General features: G+C 44.1%; 1 protein-coding gene and 6 non-coding genes across 7 annotated transcripts; 3 read left to right on the top strand and 4 right to left on the bottom strand.

Moving 5' to 3' along the window:
• Positions 1 to 3,456: 3,456 nt before the first annotated feature.
• On the top strand, positions 3,457 to 4,404 carry LOC118855112 (olfactory receptor 4D11-like). Its single transcript, XM_036765227.1, has one exon. The coding sequence runs from the start codon at positions 3,457 to 3,459 to the stop codon at positions 4,402 to 4,404; it is 948 nt and encodes a 315-aa protein (XP_036621122.1).
• A 7,188-nt stretch (positions 4,405 to 11,592) lies between these two features.
• Positions 11,593 to 11,665, bottom strand: TRNAV-UAC. Its single transcript has one exon. It is a non-coding gene; the product is annotated as a tRNA-Val (tRNA).
• Positions 11,666 to 12,110: 445 nt separating this feature from the next.
• Positions 12,111 to 12,197, top strand: TRNAR-UCU. Its single transcript is given in 2 exon segments — positions 12,111 to 12,147; positions 12,162 to 12,197. It is a non-coding gene; the product is annotated as a tRNA-Arg (tRNA).
• Positions 12,198 to 13,479: 1,282 nt separating this feature from the next.
• TRNAL-UAA lies at positions 13,480 to 13,562 on the top strand. The gene has a single exon. It is a non-coding gene; the product is annotated as a tRNA-Leu (tRNA).
• A 988-nt stretch (positions 13,563 to 14,550) lies between these two features.
• Positions 14,551 to 14,623, bottom strand: TRNAV-UAC. The gene has a single exon. It is a non-coding gene; the product is annotated as a tRNA-Val (tRNA).
• Positions 14,624 to 14,989: 366 nt separating this feature from the next.
• TRNAF-GAA lies at positions 14,990 to 15,062 on the bottom strand. Its single transcript has one exon. It is a non-coding gene; the product is annotated as a tRNA-Phe (tRNA).
• A 3,303-nt stretch (positions 15,063 to 18,365) lies between these two features.
• TRNAK-UUU lies at positions 18,366 to 18,438 on the bottom strand. The gene has a single exon. It is a non-coding gene; the product is annotated as a tRNA-Lys (tRNA).
• Positions 18,439 to 19,751: the final 1,313 nt, after the last annotated feature.

Genomic DNA, 19,751 nt, shown 5'->3' with positions numbered 1-19,751 from the left:
CTAAACGTTCCCAGGTTTAGACCCAACTGTGAAAGGTAGGTCACTGAATACCCTACAGTTGTGCTCTAGGCACTCAGTAAATACCTACTGGATTGAATTAAATTGAATCCCTCTGCTTGAAGGTACAATCAAGGGGAAGAACGGGTTGGAGAAAGCCCGAGGAGGAAGAGGGGAAAGCCTTTCAGAGCCCCCATAACAATCCTTGATTTTAATCCTTTTCTCTCAGTCACAATCCCACTTCCAACCAAAGCTCTCATCCCACAGCCCCACCACCAACCTCCTCCAAGTTCCCCCAATTGAAAATACAAAGTAGCATCAGTCAGAAACTGAGACTAGACAGAATTATGGGCACTATGCTCAAGGAGAATTGTGCCTGTTTGTATGTAAGTGTGGGTATGCATATGCATGTGAGCAGGTGTGTAGGAGTGTGTGCTTGTGTGGTTTCTTCATGGATGGGGAATGGGGAGGGGTAATGGACTAAGTTCCTTGGTTAACCCAGAGTGAGTTCCAAATTCTTCCAATTGACATTCTTCCTGAAACCCATCTGTCTAAGTGCAGCCAGCTGAACAGAACTGATTATTGTGATGGAGATTCAGGGCAACACAGCACTTCTGGGGCATGGTCATCAACATCTGCTCTCAGTATACAAGACAAGAAATGAAGGATGAATGGGAAAGAGCTTGGACTGAAAGTGAAGTGTTCTGATCTCAGGAGACCCTGGGCAGCTCCACTTTTAACTAATTGGTCAATGAATCATGGAGCAGTTATTAAGCTGCTACAATACGTCATGTGTTGGGGACACAAAGTCCAAATCCAGACAGTCTATGTCCCCAACAAACTTGCAAGCTCAGTCCTAAAACCAACTGCTGACTGTCACTTCCGGAAAAAATACAACAATCTCTTTTTGGCATGTAAAACCCTTCATAATCTGGTGTACCCTGCAGGGCAATGTGGTGGTCCATTGGATAGAACGCCTGCCCTGGAGTCTGGAGGGCCTGGGTTCAAATTCTGCCTCAGATACGTACTAGCTATGTGGCCTAGTCAAGTCACTTAACCCTGTTTGCCTCAGTTCCTTAGCTGTAAAATGAGCTGGAGAAGGAAATAGTGAACCAGTCCAGTATCTTTGCCAAGAAAACTCCAAATGGGGTCACAGAGAGTCAGACAAGATTGAAATGACTCAACACCTGTTCTAGGAAAACTGTCCAGTGTGCTGTTGTTCCCCCATACAAAACATTCTACCTCCCACCTATGTGTCTTTGTCTGCCATGCTTGGAAAAGGTTCTCTCCTCACTGCCACCTCTTTTAATCCCCAGCTTCCTTCAAGACTCAGCTCAAGAGGCATGAGGCATTAATTAACTCCCCTTGATTATTAGTGTATATGAAAAAATATTTTGGATTTACTTTATTTGTATTTATGTATCATTTATTTTTATTATTATTTATTATTTCCATTATTGTATACTATTTATATATTATATATTTAATTTTTTGCATTTTTCAATTCAATTTGCCCATTGCCATTCATGTTTTCCTCCAGTAGGATGTCACTTCCTTCAGGACTTTTTTACATCCCTAGTGACTGGTATAAAGTAAGACATAGTGCCTGGCACACTGTAAAAACTTAATAATATGATTGCTGAGTGAAGGAATGAATACTGCAAATGATTTTGATTAATAAAACCCCTTGGTTCAATTAAACTATTGTCTGCTTTCTGCATGTGAGCTGCACTCTGCTTCTATTGTCCTTGGTCCCAAGGTGTTCTATATGCTTAGAATAAACTACTTCCAACTCCTCAGCTGTGGAATCTTCTTCCTTTAGAGTCATTTTGACAGATGAATGGAGGGTGGATTGGAGTGGGGACAGACTTGAGATAGGCAGACCCTCTAGAAGGCTCTCACAGTAGTGTGTAATTGAGGTGATGAGGGCCTACACAAGGGTGGTGGCAGTGGCAGAGAAGAAAAGGAGACCTATATATAAGAGGTTGTGTAAAGGTAAAATCAATGGGATTTCACAAATGACAAAAAAATGTAGGGGTGAGAAAGTGAGTCGTCAAGGATTACCCCTACCTTGAGAGCCTCAGCGACTGAGACAGTGGTTCCACCCTCAACAGCAAGAAGGAAGTTAAGAAGAGGGGAAGATTTGGAGCAAAATGAAGAGTTCCATCTTGAATATTATGAATTTAAAATGTTTTGGGACATCCACTTTCAGCTGTCCAATAGGCACTTAGAGATGTGAGATTAAAGGATAGGACAGATGTTAGGGTTGGATAAAGAAATCTGAGAATCATCTGTAGAAAGAAGATAAGCGAATCCATGGGAGCTGATGATATCACCAAGAGACATAGTATAGAGAAATAAGAAAAAGGCCCAAGACAGATCCTCAAAGGACACCCATGATTAGTGGGCAATACCCAGATGAAGATGCAACAAAGGAGAGTGAGAAGTAGCAATCAGGTAGGAGGAGCATCAGGAGAGAGCAGCATCACAAAAAAACCTAAGAAAAGACAGTTAACAAGAGGAAAACAGTGATTGACAGTATCAAAGGCTGCAGAGAAGTAAAGAAGAGTGAGGACTGATAAAAAGCCAGCAGGTTTGGCAATTAAGAAATCACCAGCGACTTTGAAAAGAGCAGCTGCAGTGGAATGAGAGAGTTAAGAAGCAAACATGAGGACCCTGTTGTAGATTGCCTTCTCAAGGAGTTTAGCCAAAAAAGGGAGGAGAGATATAGGATCACATGTAGCAGGAGTGGTTGAAGCAAGTGAGGATTTTCAGGGATTGAGGAAGACATGTATGTAACAACTCTACTGGGAAACCTTCTCATTATGTTTTTAGGCAGTAGGGAAGTAGCCAATTACTACTGGTCTCCAGTAGATGGAGAGAATGAAGATAAGTGAGAGTGGGGATGATAGGGAGGACAATTTGCTGGATAAGTCATGGTTGAAGGACTTACTTGAGCACATTGAAGGGTTTGCCTTGTCAAGGGAAGCACCATTTCATTATATGAGATAGGGATTAAGGAGACATCTGAGTGATGTGAGATGAGGGAAAGGGGAAAAGAAAGAGTTCTTGGTGAATGGAATCATTTGAAAAAGAGAAATATGAGGCAAGGTTGTCAGCAAAGAGGGTGGGGTGAGGAAAATTATGGGAGGTTTAAATTTGAAAAGGTTTGGAAAAGTGCATGTGGTTGGTAAGATAGTGAAGCATTTACAGAGGTTTTTAAAGGATTGTTTTGCCTCCGTGAGAATCCAATTCAGATTATGTCATATAAATTTATAGTGGGTCAAGTCACTTATAATTGTAATTTTCTCAAGCTTCATTCAGCAGCACACAATAGGAATGAAAGCAGCAGATGGTGGGAGTAATTGAAGGAGGGGGGATATCTGAGTAAATGTGTGTATTCTTTATCATTTAATTCTTTTTTCCCTAAGGTGGCCAGCGAAGAGGAAATATGAGATAATGGAGATAGGAAATCACACCAGGGTGAAGGAATTTGTTTTTGTGGGGCTTACCCAGTCTCCAAGGCTGAGCATCATCTTATTTCTTTTATTATTCCTGGTATATGTAACGACTCTGCTGGGAAATCTTCTTATTATGCTCACTGTGACCTGTGAACCTCGCCTTCACATACCTATGTACTTCCTGCTTCGAAATCTATCTATTGTAGATATTTGCTTCTCCTCCATCACTGCTCCAAAAGTTTTGCTAGATCTTTTAGCTAAGAGAAAGACAATTTCTTTCAATGGCTGTATTACACAGATGTTTTTCTTCCACCTGCTTGGTGGAGTTGATGTTTTTTCTCTTTCTGTAATGGCTTTTGACCGTTATTTGGCCATCTCAAAGCCCCTTCATTATGTGAGTGTCATGAAGAAAGGGAGGTGCCTTGGGCTCTTGGCAGCCTCTTGGGTGGGGGGCTTCATACATTCCATTGTACAGATCTCTCTGTTGCTCCCACTCCCTTTCTCTGGGCCCAATATCATTGATAGTTTCTACTGTGACATCCCCCAAGTCCTCAAACTTGCCAGCACTGATACCTTTGTTCTGGAGCTCCTTATGATCTCCAACAATGGTCTCCTCACCACACTTTGGTTCTTTCTACTCATTGTGTCCTACATAGTAATCATGGTGATGTTGAGGTCTCACACAGGAGAGGGCAAGAAGAAAGCCATCTCCACTTGCTCCTCCCACATCACTGTGGTCACCCTGCATTTCGTGCCCTGCATCTATGTGTATGCTAGGCCCTTCACTGCCCTTCCCTCTGACCGGGTCATCTCTGTCACCTTCACTGTCATCTCCCCTCTCTTGAACCCCATGATTTACACCCTGAGAAACCAAGAGATGAAGTCAGCCATGAAAAGATTACAGAGAAGACTTGTACCTTCTGCAAAGGACTTGGCTCTATGCTAACAGAGAACTGGGCAAGGTTGACTTGAACTTTATGCCTATTATTTGCAGGGGGCAAGATAGCCTGAGAGGTACATTGTTGCAGATGTCTGCATCCTGAAAAACAGTTGGTGGGAGTCACTCTAAGTAACCAGTTTGGATTATTCCAAGCATGAAAAAGCATGAAAAAAATGGTGAACCAGTCCAGTATCTTTGCCAAGAAAACTCCAAATGGGGTCACAGAGAGTGAGACACAACTGAAATGACTCAACGCCTATTCTAGGAAAACTGGCCAGTGTGCTGTTGTTCCCCCATACATAACATTCCACCTCCCACCTATGTGTCTTTGTCTGCCAAGATGCACAGACACAGTAGACCCTCCTCCATTCAGAGAATATCTATATTAAATACTAAATATAAACAGTGGAAAAGACAATGGCCTGGGAGGCAGAAGATCTGAACTTACCACTGACTCCCTGTGTGACCTATGGCAAATGATGTAACCTTCCTCATGTTATGACTGTAAGGATTGGATGAAAGGTTCTCTCAGCTCCCTTCCACCTTTAACATTCTGTGTTCTCAAGTCCCTTCAGGCTCTAACTTTCTACATTAACAATAATTGCTTACATTTACGTAATTGGGAGTTAAGCAGAAGAGCCCCTGATTTATTTGACAATCACCTTGAAGGCTGCCAATCAGAGAAAGGGCCAATCAGAGGAGTTCCTTGGGTCATCTCAACAAAGGTGGGGGAGGAATTGTTGACTTCCCTAGAAGGTGTCTCTTTCAACCAAAGACCACACTCTATAATCTCATTGAGTTGATCACTTAGATGGAGGGCTCTCTGGATCAATCCACCATTATGCTATAGCACTATAAGGTTTACCAAGCACTTAACATGTTGTCTCATTTGACAATAATCCTATGTTATGATTATTATATATTATATATTTATATATATATATATTATTATTACCCAGCTATTATTATCATCCTCTTTTAAAAATGAGAAAACTTACTCTCAGAGAAGCTAAACAATGTCATAAGCATGGCATAATAGAATTTCAGAGTTGGATAGGTCCCTAAAGGTCATCTAATCCAACCAGTACTTAAGCCAGAATCCCCTCAGCAGTATACCTATACACCCAGCCTTTGCTTGAAGACTTCTATGAGGGAGAACCACTAGCTCCCCAAGCAGACCAGTCCTCTATAGGACATCTCTCATTCAGAATTCTTAACTTTTTTGTGTCAGGGACCTCTTTGGCAGGCTGGTGAAACCTTTAGACCTCCGCTCAGAGTAACATTTATAAAGGAATTAAATTTTTAAAAAACAATGTTGTGCACAGCCACAGATATATGGATTCCGTGAGGACCAACCCTGACATACTTCGCTCTTCTCAGCAACCTAAGGTGCAAGGACAACTCCAGGGGAGTCACGATGGAGAATGCTATCTTCATCCAGAGAAAGAACTGTGAAGTTTGAATACAGATTGAGGCGCACTACATGCTCGCCTTTTTTGCTTCTCTTTTGTTTTTGTTTTTGGGTTGTTTTTTTTTTTTTGGTTCTGTTTCTTCTTTCACATGATTCATTCCATTGGTCATAATTCTTCTCCACAACTTGACTAGTTTATAAATTAATTCACTGCGAAGTTATACATGATAGTTATATGAGATTCCATGCCGTCTTGGGGAGGGAGGGGGGAGGGAGGGGAGAAAATCTGGAACTCAAAATTATGTAGAACTGTGTGTGGTAAACTAAAAATAAATAAATAAATTTATAAAAAAAAATTTAAAAAAAACAGGATTACAAAGGAAACCAATTATATTGAAATACAATTATCAAGACATTAAAAGTTCCAAGTCCACGGATCCCTGGATATCTATTCACAGACCCTTAGGCTCTGCACAGCTCTCTTAAGAACCCTTTCCCTGATCACTGGGAAATTTTTCTTTACATTTAATCCAAATTTTCTGCTTCCAAATTTCCAGTTGTCCAAGACTATACAGATAGTCAACACAAGAAATTGGACTCAAAACCTCTCCTAACACCAAGTTCGAATGCCATGTTCATATCAATTTATCAAAATCAAGAAATCTCAGAGTGAAAGGGAATCTCAGTGGTCCCCTGATCCAGCCTCTTTGCCATCCTCATTGTCCACCACTGGGCAATCTAGTTTATTTATGTACTTCCTAAAATATGGTGCCTGGGACTAAAAGAGAGTCTGACCAGGACAGGTTGGCCCTGGTCTTGGACACTGTCTCTCTGAATTAACCTAAGAGCTCTTGGCTCTTTTATGACTATCATGTCATATTGTTGATTCATATTGAAATCAAAATTTACCTCCCCCCGCCAATGTTTTTTAGATGAACTGATATCTAGCTCTCTCCTCTGCCTTACACATAACAACTTTTTACCCAATGTCATCTTATGTTCTGAATGGTCAGTCTCTTTTTGGATCACGACTGTCAGCCAATATCTGGGCCTGGAGTCAGGAAGACCTGAGTTCAAATCCAACCTCAGATACTTGCTAGCTCTGTGACTCTGAGCAAGTCACTCAACCCTTATTTTCCTGTTTCTTCATCTACAAAATGAAGATGATAATAATAGCACCTACCTCTCAAGGTTGTTGTATGGATCCGATGAGGTAATAATTAGAAAGCACTTCACATAGTGCCTCCCAGCCCTTAGGAAGCACCATCTAAATGGTAGCTGCTGCTGCTGCTGCTGCTGCTATCATATCTAAGCTGTCCCTCCTTGCCTTGTGTCATCTGCAAATTGAATAGGCCAAAACAGAATGAAGGTCTCTAAAATCTCCCCTAGTTCTTCTCTTTTAAGCCATCATTAGCCCATATGTACCACACTTTATTTTAAAAGGGACACGTCAGATTAAATTTTAAAGTGCATGGTTTTTTTTCTTCGGAGAATTAGATGCTAAATATTTGCCAGCACATCCCACTGTTCTTAATGTTCAATGATATCGCAGAGGATAGAGCACTGTACTTGGAGTCAGGAAGACCAGGGTTCAAATACTCTCTCAGACACTTATTAGCTGTGTGACCCTGAACAAGTCACTCTACCTCAATTGGCCTCAGTGCCTCATTTTAAAGGAAAAGGGTTAGATAAGGTGTCTCATCCGGTTCCAAGTTACAGCTCCTATGATCCTATCTCCTATATTCTTAGGTTCCTTTCAGGTGTTACATTCTACAGTTTTCTTTGCTAAGATCTTTTCTGGTTCTAACATTCTATGTTCTAAACTTCCTTCAAGATCTAGAACTCTGTGGTCCATGTCCTCTTCCAATTCTAACATTCCACAATCTAAGATTTGTCTATACTCACCTAGGACCATGGGATCACAGATTTAGAGATGGAAGAGAATCTTAGAAATCTTCCAACCCCCTCCTTTTATAAATAAGGAGACTGAAGCCCAGAGAGGTTAAAGTCAACTTGGCCAAATTAGGATTCAAACCCAGGTCCTCTGCCTGACTCCACCTTTAAGGCTCCAGCTGCATGAGCACTAGCTGGCCCCTTCCAGTTCTACCATTCTCTGTTCTAAGGGCCTGTCTAGGCTAATATTCTACATTCCAAGATTCCCTTGTAAACTCTGATGTTCTCCATTCTGTTTTTGAAGGTCTCTTCCATCACTAATATGCTACGATTCTTCAGCTTTGATGCTTCTTCCATTACCCAGCATTAGCATTTTGGCTGGGTATAATTCTCTACTTGATGGTATAATCAAGAAATCCCTCTCAGCCTATATAATAATGGGAAACCAGCCCTCCATGCTTAAGCATAAGAGACAGAAAGTGAATTCAAAAGGAAAGGGGTGTCAAATGATGCAGAATTCAAGGAGAATGACCATGGGTAGGGGGGGGGAAGCTATTAGACTAGGGAGTAGTTTATAAGAAATTTTCAATAGAGTAGATGGACCAGACTGCAAGGAGATGGGGAGTAAGAAGGATGGTGTGGCAGCCTAAATGATATGCTTCAGGAGCCACAACAAGGTCCCCTCCACTCCCCAAATATTTCTCTTCACTCTCTCTATTTTTATTTCATTAATAAACTGTTAAGAGTTGGAAGGCACCTTAGATGGCATTTAGTCCAGTGCCCTTCATTTTACAGATGTGGGCATTAAAGACTAGAAAGATGAAGTCAATCGTTGAGTGTCACCCAGCCAGTATGGAGGAAAGCCAGTACTGAACTTCCTGCAGTCTGATGTTAAGCCCAGGGCTCTTTCCACCACAACGTTCTAGGTTGGCTTTCTTTCTTTCTTCCTTTCTTCCCTCCCCTTCTCTTCCCAGTAGCCCTTTTATTTTCTCTCCTATCTCTTAGGCCTTCACATGTCACCCATGGATGTCTTTTGTCCCCACAGAGAGCTGTCAGAGTTGGAAGAGATACAGAGCCCTGAGCTAGAACATGTGTCAGGCTTCTGTGCCTATTGTTTCCTGTATTTTTCCTTTCTAGAAAATGCAATGCTTCTAACATGACATGAGCCTTCTTCAGTTCTTCAGCAAAGTCAAGCTACTCAAAGGCCTAATAAAAATGATAGCTACAAACATTTCCTCCAACACAAGGGGCACTCTCTTCCACAAACACACCCAGCATCCAGAAGAGGAAAAGATTGGATGCTGACTCAAAGGACAACAGTGACTGAGTAGGTCACACAATGTCTTTGCTGGGTCCTCACCAACTTGGCTGATACTGGACTGGCCCCAATACTGGACTCTTCTAAATGGGCCCCGGACAACCTCAGGCTTTTGTTGGTCTCCATGCAGCATAACCTCTCCCTTAGGCAACAATTCCAGAATCATTTTAATACCTCTCCTCTCCTGCACCTTCCTTCGGAGCCTCCCAAACACTGAGCTAGCTCTGGCAATGTATGTGCCAACCTCATTATCAATGTATACATCCCTGGAAAGTACACTACCAAGGTAAGTGAACTTGTCCACAGCATTCAAAACTTCTCCATTTGCTGTAACTGATGGTTCCACTGATGGTGTGGTGGTGGCTGATGGAAAATCTGTGTTTTCTTAGTGTTAATCGTTAGGCCAAAATTAGCGCAAGCAGCAGAGAAGTGATCCATACTTTGTTGCATCTCAGCTTCAGAGGCTGCATTGAGTGCATAATCATCTGCAAACAGAAAATCATGCACCCATACTTCCTCTACTTTGATCTTGGCTGGCAGCCTTTTCAAGTTGAAGAATTTACCAATAATGTGGTAGCTGACCTTGATGCTGTGTTCATCCTCATTGAAAGCATTTGACAGCATGGCTGAAAACATCAGGGTTTGCCAGCAGGATAGTTCATCCATCTCTAAGAAGGTAGCATTTAATTCCATCAAGAGTAAAGTAGAAGCAAAGCTTAGGGAGACGCAGGATTCTCGGCTCAGTAAGAAGACAGATGAAATTCAGTTTTATGCGATAGTAATAATACAAAGCACTTTTATGATGCCCTGAAGGTTATTTATGGGCCAAAGACCTATGGTGCATCTCAACTACAATTCCAGAACCAAGTAGAGGGAAAATGAGGCCCTGGTTCCCAGATCTGGCTTTGATAACTGACAGGCTCAGTCCTGTCTGGATCTACAAGAAAGGTGAATAACCTTTCACAGCATTGTCTAGTGTTATCTGAACACTAAAAGCATGTGGCCCTCTAGGTCCTCAAGTGTGGCCCTTTGACTGAATCCAAACTTCACAGAACAAATAACCAAAGGGGATTCCTTTGTAGGTTCCCCACCCCTGCAAGTGTCACCTCAAATATCACTAGCAATGTGACCCTGTTAACAATTTCCTTATGTTTTTTTTACCTCAGTTTCCTCTTCTGTAAAATGAGAATGTTAATCCTTGCACAATCTATCTCACAGAAGAGTTTTGTAAACCTCAAAATGCTAGAGGAAGATGTGTGGTTAACTAAGTTCTAGCATAGCCCCATGCTCCTGGACTTGTGGATAGGAGAAGCATGCTGTTTCTGCTAAGGGTCATGGAATGGCATCTTTTCCTGGGTCTGATGGTTCTGGAACAAATGGGTGGATAGAAGATTCCTTGATCAGACTGACCCAAAATAGTCAACAAACCCAGACTTATTGCACTAGTTTGTGCCCTCTCCTCACTGTTTGGACTCACTCCTCTTAGGAAGTGAAGTCGTTGTGAACGTAAGAAAAAAGGAAAGACTGAAGGAATGAGATTGGGAGCTAGCCAGGATCTTCAGGCAAATGGCAGGGTCTCTTGACGGTGTCTTGCTGAAGTCTCACTGGTGGTGGCAGCATCAGTAGTGGTGGCACCTCTGGTGGCTGTGGCTGGGGATAATAGGAGCTGTAGTTATGTAGCATTCCAAAGTCTACAGAAGTGCCCCCTCCTCCCCTCCAAGAGCACTGCTATGTAGATAACGCCTGCATCACTAGTCCCATTTGAGAGATTCCAAGAGAGGGGAGTGTCTTTTCCAAGACGACAGAGCACAGCTGGGGGAGGGGGAATGTTGTCCTCCCTGTTGCCTAGAGTCCTTCTTTTCCTTTAAGACAGACCAACCGCCAAATTCAAGAAAGCCTTTCCCTGAACTGTTTGTGTCTTTCTTCCCAAAGCCCCTTATGTAACTTACTTGGTCTATATTAACTTTAGATTTATGATGTGTGTGCCACCGGGTCACCCCTGCCTCCCCCGCCTCCCCCACACCTGCCCGACCCTCTATCTGGGTCCTCTGAATACTTGACTCAAGGCAAAGTTGATGACTAAGTGATATCTCTGGGAGGCTCTGATGCCCAGACAGCATCCTCGGACCTTAGGAATGAAGGGAGTTCTGACTGCCTAACCAGCACCCCCAGGGGGCCACCTCCAGCAATGGCCTTGCTTGAGGGAGAGTTTTCTGTCCAAAGATAATACGGCCTAGAACAGTAAGAGAAGCTCCTTAGGAAGCATCCATTAAGCCTGCCCCTTTCCTCCCAACCCCAGCCCCATTTTGCAGGTGAAGAAACTGAAGACGCTGAGTTAATCTTGAGCCATCACGGGACGTGAAGACGGGATAGGCCTTAGCGATCACGTTTCACTTGTCCCTACTTTTCCCGTTTGGAGAACAGGATCGTTTAAGGGGTGTAGAGCTCGAAAGCGTCTTCTCCCGTATTTGTCTGAAAGAAACAGACCATGAAAGGATTCAGACTTTGTTTCTTTCCGGGAGATGAGAATTTTTCTAAGATCACCAGCTAAAAGCAAAGACCGCTCCTTGCTTGGTTCCACTGGGGCTCGAACCCAGGACCTTCTGCGTGTAAAGCAGACGTGATAACCGCTACACTATGGAACCCACGAAATGACTCCTTTTTAAGAAACTCTAAGGGGAAAGAGATTTCTGCCTTTTACTTTGTCTTTTTCTTTCTGTCTTTCCTCTTGTGTCCTTTCTCCAAATTGGGAGGGAAATGTTTTTCTAAGCACAACACAAAGTCCCACTGACGCTCATCTTTCGGTAAATCGCACTCCTCAAATACCGCTTCTTCTGTCCGGAGCTGGGCGGCCAACCCTGTTTGTGAGGCGCCACGCCCTACAAGTATGCGCGCACGTGTCGGGGTGCAAGGAGCTGCAGCTGTGCTTTCCACGTGTAACTAGGGGGTGAAGAGATGCTCTCCAAAGCCTCGTCCAAGTGTGAAGTCCGGGAAACCTTTTTATACTCTGTAATTTAGGCCCTTCCCCAGGAGGCACACTGCCTTTTGCGTATCGATGTGACGATTAGGACAATTCTTGCTCAGACGAGTGGCTCTGTGGCGCAATGGATAGCGCATTGGACTTCTAGTAGAGCTGAAGGAATTCAAAGGTTGTGGGTTCGAGTCCCACCAGAGTCGTGTTTTTAGAAATGAAAACCAAGGAGTACTGGCCTCCTGGAAGCTCATTTCCTATCACACCCAAGAAAATGCAAGTCCAAAGAAGTCCTCCAGGTTCCATACCTCCAGAACTTCCCCGGGAGCTTGGGGCAGTGTGACTTGGCGGCCTCCGCTTCCGAAGCTCCTAGTACCAAAAAGATCGGAGACAAGTTAAGTGGGTGTTTTGTAGAATGGTTGTGAACTCCTTGAGGGCGCGGTCTGTTCATTGTCGCCTCAGTTCCTCGCTCTCGGAAGGTGCTTAACAGATGCTGTCAATTGGTGTTCCTTCCACGTTCCATCCAAATAGAGACGTTCCATCTCTATTTAACATAGTGCTGTCATTTTGATTCTCTTCGAGAACGAAGGACAACGACCAACCAACCATCACTGTCAAGTCCATAAGCACTTGTTCAAGGACTCACTACGTGCCACGCTCGATGCTAAGCACTGGAGATACAAAGAAAGTCAAAAAACAACCAGCCCCTTCCCCTCGAGGCGTTTACATTCTTTTGGCGTAGACTGCAAGTAAACAAGGACGTACCAACAAGACCAGGCACCAGCTTATTAAAGGGGATGAGAAGAGGTTTCCTGCGGACTTCTGATGAGGTTTGGAAGGAATCCAGGAAAGCTAGAAAGAGGCTACGAGGAGAGAGAGCACGCGGGCCAGCCAGGGGGAATGACCAGAGTTGAGAGATGAAGGGGCTTGTTCCAGCAACAGCAAGGAGATCAGTGTACCTGCATCTGCGTACAGGAGGCAGAGGAGGTGTAAGAGGACTGAAAAGGTTCGGGGGAAGGAGGGACAGTCTGGGAAGAGTTTTTAAGCCCACTCCCTTCCCCTCCTTCCCCATCATTACGTATTGACATTGTATAGCTCTCTTTTATACTCATTCATATGCTTGCGGGCCCCCGGATAGGATGCAAACTCTTTGAAGGCAGGAATGCTTGCATTTCTGGATGCCCAGAGCTTCGTGGGGAATTCCTGGCACTTTCAAGCAAGCGACTAGTAAATGCGTATAAAGGCTCCCGGTCCCAAAGATGACCTAGGCTCATGCGTCACTTGTGTCCCTTCTGGAACTGAAGGGCGAGACGAAGAATATTTTGGGTCATAGAGTGACCCACAGTCTCTTTGCCTCTCTCCTCTTTAAGGTTGGGTTTTCTTGCCTTCTTCCGCGTGGGCCAACCAAGTTACTCACCAGGAGAGCAACTGAGAGACTCAAGGAGATGAGACCTCATCTCAGGAGGGGGGAAATAACCGGTATCACTAACCAGAATGGCCGAGTGGTTAAGGCGTTGGACTTAAGATCCAATGGACAAGTGTCCGCGTGGGTTCGAACCCCACTTCTGGTAAAATGGATTTGTTTTTACCTCTAACCCTAAATTCATTCTCTAGTCACCACCCAAAGGGGGGGTGGGGCGGGCGGCGTGCCAAAATATAAACTGGAAACTCAAATCCGCTGGAAAGTCCACTTCCAGTCGTAATACAGACTCACTGCACCTAGTCCTGAGTTGAGAAATACCGGAAGGGAACGTTGAGAGGCTGCTAAGCCGGTCATCTTTTTTTCTGCACCAAGAAAATGCTTTGTTCATTTAATAGTAACAAAAGTGATCATTGGGATAAATAGCAATGTTTACAACTATTCTCCGCAACCTTTTCATTGATCACTCCTTTGCGCAAGACCTCCTTGCTATGATTTGCATTATCTCAACTGATGCAATTCCTGGCACATGACTGAACTGATCTTTATTAGAAGCCACAATAAGGCCCAGACCGGGATATGCGGAGCTGTCCCAACCCTGTGGTCTATTTCGTGTTCAGAATTCTCAAACCCCAGACTTGGAGGGAGCCTCCGAGGTCATCTAGTCCACTCTTCCACGTGGCTAGATGACACGTCTACAAACATCTCTAATGATATCGTCTCGCCCCTGCTTACACACCTCCAGTAACCGGGAGCTCGGTGTCGTTCTCTCAGGGAAGCAGGAATATGGGAGGAGGAGCCCTCCCCCGAAAGTTAATTCTCCTTTAAGGCACGCGCACAGACACACATAGAGCCACACTGAAAATGGTCCATTACAGTAGGGATAGAACGAGAAAGTAAGAGTGTAAACTGTGTAGAGCGTCGGACTATTAACCTGAGGGCCTGGAGTCCAAATCCCTGCTTGATTTTTGGCGAGCGAGGCACATTTTTAAAGCAGAGGAGCACCACCTGAGGGGCGCTGGTGGGCCCAGCTCGGCCCACGCACCACCCCACGTCCGGGATCCAAAGCCCGGAGGCCACCCGGATCCTCAAAAAGCTGATTGATCTTCCCGGGACAAACGCAATGAAAAATATTCCCCTGGTTCCACTGGGGCTCGAACCCAGGACCTTCTGCGTGTAAAGCAGACGTGATAACCACTACACTATGGAACCCGAGTTGCTTGGTATAATTTCGCCTCGGGTCCTTAAAAGGGTATGAAGATTCATGGCCCGAAGTTCTGTTTACTTTATTGCTCGTTTTATTGAGTGTGGCCTGAGTGAGCAGCAACTGGGCCTGAGGAACAAAGGGCCAACCCCGAGTGCGGAAGCCCTGGGTCCACGTCCGGTCTCGGAGTCCTCGATATGCACCGGACTCTTCTCTGAACCTTTCAGTGCTGCACGCTGAACCAGAAAGGGGTCCGGTAGCTGTCGGTGAAAGTGGATGCGGGCGGAGGGGGATGAAATTGTATCTTTATTGACACCGACCTCTTCGACTGAGCATTTCCCTCAATGAAGAGGAGGAAAAGAAAAAAAACCTAATGCCGAAACCCGGGATTGAACCAGGGACCTTTAGATCTTCAGTCTAACGCTCTCCCAACTGAGCTATTTCGGCGACTATGCGTGCCGTTCTAAATTTTGTTAGCTGCCAAGTCTGAGCTGACTTTTTACGTGTTTTCTGGATGTTGCTCTTTTTTATAATCAGAAGTCAAAAAATGATACATTAAATCATTACATTAAAATGAGATTCCAAAGAGACCACAGACCAAACCCTGGGGTGTACAGGTGTACAGTAGTGACATGTCCAAGGATGCACTGAGGCACAAGGAATCCTAAATGATGGATGGATGGATGGATGGATGGTTGGATGGATGGATGAAAGGTTGAAAAAATTAGTTCACTTATTGGTTTAACTTGTTGTTTTAAATGAAGCTACAATCCTATGAAAAAGTGATGGCTCGAGAAGCAAAAAATCATTACAGGTTAACACCCATAAAAGATAAAAGTCAGTGCCAGAGATATTGGTCTCAAAATCATCCCTTTTTTCACATCCAAAGGATTTGTGTCATTTAAAACTCTTTTGCCCAACATTCAAGTAAGCCCCACAGTACAATATCATTCTATTTTTCCAACCTAATTTCCTATCACTTTTTTCCACTTACTAATACACTCCAGACAAACCAAACCACTCACTGTCATTAGAAACCTCCACCTCCACAATACACACACACACACACACACACACACACACACACACACACACACACACTTCTTGCCTGCCTTTGATTCCAATATCATTTTCTGGGTTCAGAATATCTTCTCCCCTACATCGAATGCCTTCTAATATTTTTTTTAAACTAGAACTAGAATCAATTATATACTTTACCTTGCCTAGATTTTCTCCTCTGTCACCATCCCCCTCCCAGAGAGAATTTTTTTAAAGAAAAAAAGAAAAGGAGGGGGAAAAGGAAAATATTTCATCAAAACTGATATATGTATATATGTGTATACACACCCATATCTCATAAATGTATGTACATACATGGCACTATATGCCATGTCACATCCCTGAACTTCTTCCCATGCTCTATCCCTACAAAGGATCCGGGGGCAAGTGTCTTCTCATAGCTCTTCTTTGGGACCAAGTTTCTTCTTTGTAATTTTTCGACATTCATTTTCTACTGCTTGAAATCTATGTCCACGCTTATAGTATTAGCCAAAGATTCGACCCCCTTTTTCCAACACCAAAGGAGTTCAAATTCTAGCCCCACCCTCACGGACTCCCACAGTTCATTACCATCTTGTTTTTTTAATTAATTTTATTGCCCTCTTTTGTTTTTATATTGCCCGGATTTCCATCCCCACCCCCATTCCTCTCCACACTCTCCCAGAGAACCAAAACTCTTTAAAACTTCTCTATTACTGTTAAGATGGCCACCATGCTCCCAATCAACCAGGCTCTCCCTCTAGCTGTCATCCTTGACTTCTCACTCTTACAATCCCCATAGCCGATCTGTTGCCAAGTCCTGCTGATTCTACCTTTGCAACCTCTCAGATGTAGATACCCTTTTTCTACTCTAACACTGCCGTGGCCTCCCTTTCTCAATTCCCACCTTACTCCAGTACATCCTCTGCTCAGTGGTCAAAGTGAGCTTCCTAAAGAAGACCATCCCACTTGATAAATTTCAGTGGTTCCCAGTTACCTCCAGTATCAAATATAAAATCCTGTTTGGCTTTTAAAGCCCTTCATAACCTGGCCCCTTCCTAGCTTTCCTACCTTATTCTCTTCCACAGAGTCTACAGTCCCATGATGCCAGCCTTCTTCATCTTCCCACTCCAGACCAGTTCACTGCTTATCTCACGTCTGGAATACACTTGGCTTCCTTCTCATTCTACCTTTTGCAAGAGGCCTTTCCCCATCATCCCCCACCTCCTCTCTCAACTCTCACAAAGCTAGTTCCTACTCTCTGAGATTATCTCTAATTTATCAAGTACATATCTGATAGGCACATAGTTATTGGAAGGTTATCTCCCGACTTAAAATGTAAGCTTCTTGTGGGCAGGAACTGTTTCTGCCTTTGTTTGTATCTCAGGCACTTAACACACTGGTTGGCATACAGTAAGAGCTAAGAAAATGTTGACTTTCTCCTGGAACTAAAATAGTGTGTGTGTGAGAATGAGGGGTTTGGGGGGGGGAGGGGATGGAGGGAATGAGGTCCTACACAGATGGCAATTGCCAGATCACCCCAGGGGAGCTTGGGGCAAAGGGATCCTGGGATAGAATCCTAAGCCGGGGTACCCTTCTGTAGTATCGGCCTGCATCAGGCTACAAAGGACCCTAAAAAGCAAGGAACGACGAGCGAGAATAGTAGTTACCTAGGAAGCCACTTCCCCTTCCCCTGAGTTTGCTTCCCGTGCCAAAGCCCCGTTTGCCCAGTGGTCTTTAAGATCTGATTCAATCTACCTGTTCTTTAGGTTGGAGGTTGCAGTTCTTTGCTTGATTTAAACAATGCTTCAAGAAAGTTCAGCTGAATACAACCCTCTGTGCATTTCGATTGACCATTTGTATTGTGGTGAATAACTCAGACTGAAACTTAACTCCCTCAGATAGACCCACCAACCTCCCAGTCCTTGGACGCCCCTCCTTTCCTGATTGCCCCGGGTTGGTAGTGCCCTGCAGTCCTTGAAATCACTCTGCATTATTTTCGCGTAACTAAGTGCAAGCGGATATAATTATTTGTGTGTGTGTTGCATCCTCGCCCTCTGGAAGAGAGGTTCTAAGTCTTTCTTTGTGCCAGGGATCCCTTGGGCAGCAGAACCCTATGGAGCCCTTCTCAGAATCGTGTTTTAAATCATTGAGAGAAATGCTACATTTTAGTTAGAATTTAAAGAAAATAAGCATTTTTCCATCTAAATTCACGGACCCCCTTAAATCCCTCCGTGAAGCCCGGGACTCCTGCCGTAGAATAAATGTTCTTGGGTTGTTTTCACTTCTATCTCCTACTCTGGGCTGTGTTCCAGCGCGCTGCACAGGGCTTGGCACATACTAAGCGCTTACTTAATGCGTGTGGCCTGCCTGCCTATTCTGTCCTCGGCTACTCGTTCTGCTTCAAGCGGATACCAAGCGCCAGGATCATCGGTCAAGAGTTGGGTTCGAGTTCTGATTCCTACCCTCTGTGGATGACTTTGGAAAAATCACTCCCCCTCTCTCTGTGCCTCATTTTCGTCGCCTGTAGAGAGATGGGAACGATAGCAATAACAACTAATATTGTGCTTTAAAGGTTGCGAAGCTCTGGAAACATTCCCTCATTTGAATCGATTAGGAACAAGCTCTGGAAATATTCCCTCATTTGAATCGATTCAACAAGCAATTCCTAATGTTCCTTCCATCTCATTCCTCCATAAAAGCTGAGCTATTCGCCCGAACAGGGACTTGAACCCTGGACCCTCAGATTAAAAGTCTGATGCTCTACCGACTGAGCTATCCGGGCTCTCGATTCAACAGAGAACTTGGATAAATGAAGATCTTAACTTGCTTTCCCATGGTTCATATTGTGGGTTCTTTCTTCAGCTAGCCTCCCTTTCATGTTCCAAAACTTTGCCGGGTCTGCGTATTTGGGGGCTGAAGAAGTCTCTCTCCATCCCGCCCCACCACCCTTACCTCTTCCTGCAAGCGGCCGAAGGGCTCTTTGCAGAGCTGGGATCCTCGAACAACTGTTTCAACACTCGTTAAGTCTCGTGTACCACGTTCGGGATCACAGAGACGGGGGAAGGGGAATCCTGGAGGAGTAGGGAGCCACGGGCTCGGAGCAGTAAGACCCTCTGGGGCCGATGGGAAGAACTTTGCTCTTTCTGCCCTTTTGCTGAGAGGTTAGGTTAGTCATGGAGACTTGTCCCCACTTGACCTACCAAGTCTTCAAGAGTAGAGAAGGAAGGGGAAATTTAGGGACGTCAATCTCTCCCCACACCGCCGCACACCATCCCCCAGATTGGGATGGCTTTGCAGCCTGCATTTGGGAACCTATTCCTTTAAATGCTGCTTTCTGTTTGTCTATGCCAATTTGGCTGCAGGTAAGCCAAATACACTTGTCCAAATGAGTTTAAGGGGAGGGGAGGGCGATCGAGCCTGTTTTTTGTTGTTGTTTGTTTTTGCTACACATGTATAAACATTGTTCTGGGTTATGTGTGTGTGTGTGTGTAAATAATGTATATCTATATGTCTGTAATGTATATATGTATAATATATGTATATGTATTAGGTGTATGTGTGTGTACATACATACACACACACACATATATATACCAACAAAGAAATAGCAAGCTAATTAAGAAATTGAAAGAAAGTTTCTTTATAAACATAACTACAAATTGAAATGCTTTGTGATAGAATTCAGTATTTGGCAAAAATCTGTATTCTACAGATGGAAAGCCATCTCAGCTTTATTCATTTTAGTGAGAGCCTCCCAGTCATGCCTTTTCTTCAATGTCTTATAGCTACCCCTCCCTAACAGAAGATGGAGGCCAGAGCCTAGAGAAAGCCTGCTGTTTTTCACTACTTTTCAGATGAATCCTCCCCTAGACCCATAAATGCAATCTAGCCAAAGAAAAGTCCAAGCAGGATGGGGAGCGGGCAATTCGGCCATGGTCTCCGAGGGGGCCTGAGTGGCTGGGATTTGTTGTGTGCAGGGGAGTCTGCTAAATGCTGGGAAAGAACAACTAGCATTTATTATATGCCTGTTTTGTTCCAGGAACTGTGGGATACAGAAGCAAAAGTGAGACACCCTCAAGGAGCTTATTTTCTTTA

This window comes from Trichosurus vulpecula, chromosome 6, assembly GCF_011100635.1.
Source record: "Trichosurus vulpecula isolate mTriVul1 chromosome 6, mTriVul1.pri, whole genome shotgun sequence".
Classification (NCBI taxonomy): Eukaryota; Metazoa; Chordata; class Mammalia; order Diprotodontia; family Phalangeridae; genus Trichosurus; species Trichosurus vulpecula.
This window is presented reverse-complemented; position numbering and strand designations above follow the sequence as displayed.

Excerpts from the sequence above, each read along its gene's own strand:
- LOC118855112 (XM_036765227.1), top strand. The coding sequence starts at position 3,457 with ATGGAGATAGGAAATCACACCAGGGTGAAGGAATTTGTTTTTGTGGGG.